The sequence below is a fragment of the Tarenaya hassleriana genome, unplaced genomic scaffold (assembly GCF_000463585.1).
Source record: "Tarenaya hassleriana unplaced genomic scaffold, ASM46358v1 Cleome1915, whole genome shotgun sequence".
Taxonomy (NCBI): Eukaryota; Viridiplantae; Streptophyta; class Magnoliopsida; order Brassicales; family Cleomaceae; genus Tarenaya; species Tarenaya hassleriana.
The window spans coordinates 1-1491 of record NW_010965315.1 but is presented as its reverse complement, the minus strand read 5'-3'; the positions used below and the strand labels follow the sequence as shown (position 1 = coordinate 1491).

At 42.1% G+C, this 1491-nt stretch overlaps 1 protein-coding gene across 1 annotated transcript; it reads left to right on the top strand.

Annotated features, from left to right (window-relative positions):
• Positions 1–6: 6 nt before the first annotated feature.
• Positions 7–1487, top strand: LOC104811333 (the record flags this gene model as incomplete). The annotated part of the gene is made up of 2 exons (XM_010537991.2): positions 7–1171; positions 1401–1487. Coding segments are annotated over exons 1-2 (1221 nt in total), but the record flags the coding sequence as incomplete, so codon positions are not given.
• Positions 1488–1491: the final 4 nt, after the last annotated feature.

The following is a 1491-nucleotide window of genomic DNA, read 5'->3' as shown; positions in this document are numbered from 1 at the left end:
GGAAAGCTCAAAGACACAGTTTGGTAATATTAGGAAAATGTTTGATCCATTTGTCAAATCGAAGTCTCTGAGAAATCCCCTTGGACACATTGGAGAATCGGGCCAGTTCAAAGCAGAATGTACGGAAAAAATGATGAAGGACAGTGATCATTGCAAAGCATTGTTCAGTGGCAACTCAGATAATCATAAAAAAGGGAATACCCATCCTACAGTCATGAGTAAGGACCATACACTGGCCCTCAAGTCTTCCCCAGTTCATCTACGAGGTCGTCTTAATCTGGAAAACAAAGATGGGCTGCCAGTTTTTTGGTTCGTCTTGGATTCTCCTGGGGATGTTTATGTGGGAAAAACATGGAAATCTAACAATGGTTCCAACTGGACATATACATTTTCCTCTGTCGGAAGAAGAAAGAAAAGCAATGCAAGTGCATGGGGTTTGAATGACGGCTACCGAGAATCCTCTATCATTGGTCAGATGCAAGTTTCCTGTTACATGTGTACCGAACTAAGAAAAAAGGGTCAAGATCCAGACAAACTGATGGTAACCGAGTTTGTTTTGTACGATAGTGCGCGTGAGAGAAAAAGTGTTTCTGCACATGCAGATCCATCCCGACCACATGATAAAGTTCGGAAAAATTCTGCTAAACCAGACTTGAATTCAGGAAATATTGAACCGGATGACGGTTCTGATGTATCGAAGCTGAGACCTCAGGCCAAGTGTGCATCTGAAAGTTGCGATCTTGATGCTTCAAATGTACCAAACCCGTTGCCAGCTGCAGATTTGCATCCTGACCTTGAAATCGCGGCTATAATCATTCAAGACCAGATTGAGAAGAGGGAAAGCTTAAAGTATAGAAGAGGCGACCAAAGGGTCATGGATAAGAGGAATCTTCTAAGTCTTTCTCCTATCGATGAAGGCAAGAAATACTCTTACGGAAGCAGAAATCCAGAAAAGTTAAAGGTCGTAATCCCGAGGGGAAACCATGGCATACCAACTTCTGAAAGCTTTGGCCCTTCACCTTTGCTTAAGAGATGGAGGTCAGGTGGCTGCTGTGACTGTGGTGGTTGGGACATGGCTTGCCCTCTTGTGGTTTTCGGAAACCCTAGTCTCTCATGTTCTCATGATCACCCTCTTGTGGACAATCACCATCCATTGAAACTATTTGCCCAGGTAAAAAAATGGATCCTTTTACTCAATGGAACACGATTCTGTTGCTAATGGTGCATGTAAATTTTGAACTGCATGGCTAGTTTTAAAGATTGGAGCTTTATGATAGATTTCAACTGCAAAACCTTACACTTTGCCCCGTATAAGTGTTAAATGCTTGATGTGGAACTCTTGTTCCATTTTTATCTTACATGTTAGACAGTTTGGTCATTCTGATGTTTTATCTTTATAGGGAGCTAAGGAGAATACACCAGCGTTGTCCATGTCATTTGTCGAGGAGGGACAATATGATATTCATTTCCATGCACAGTTATCAGCATTGC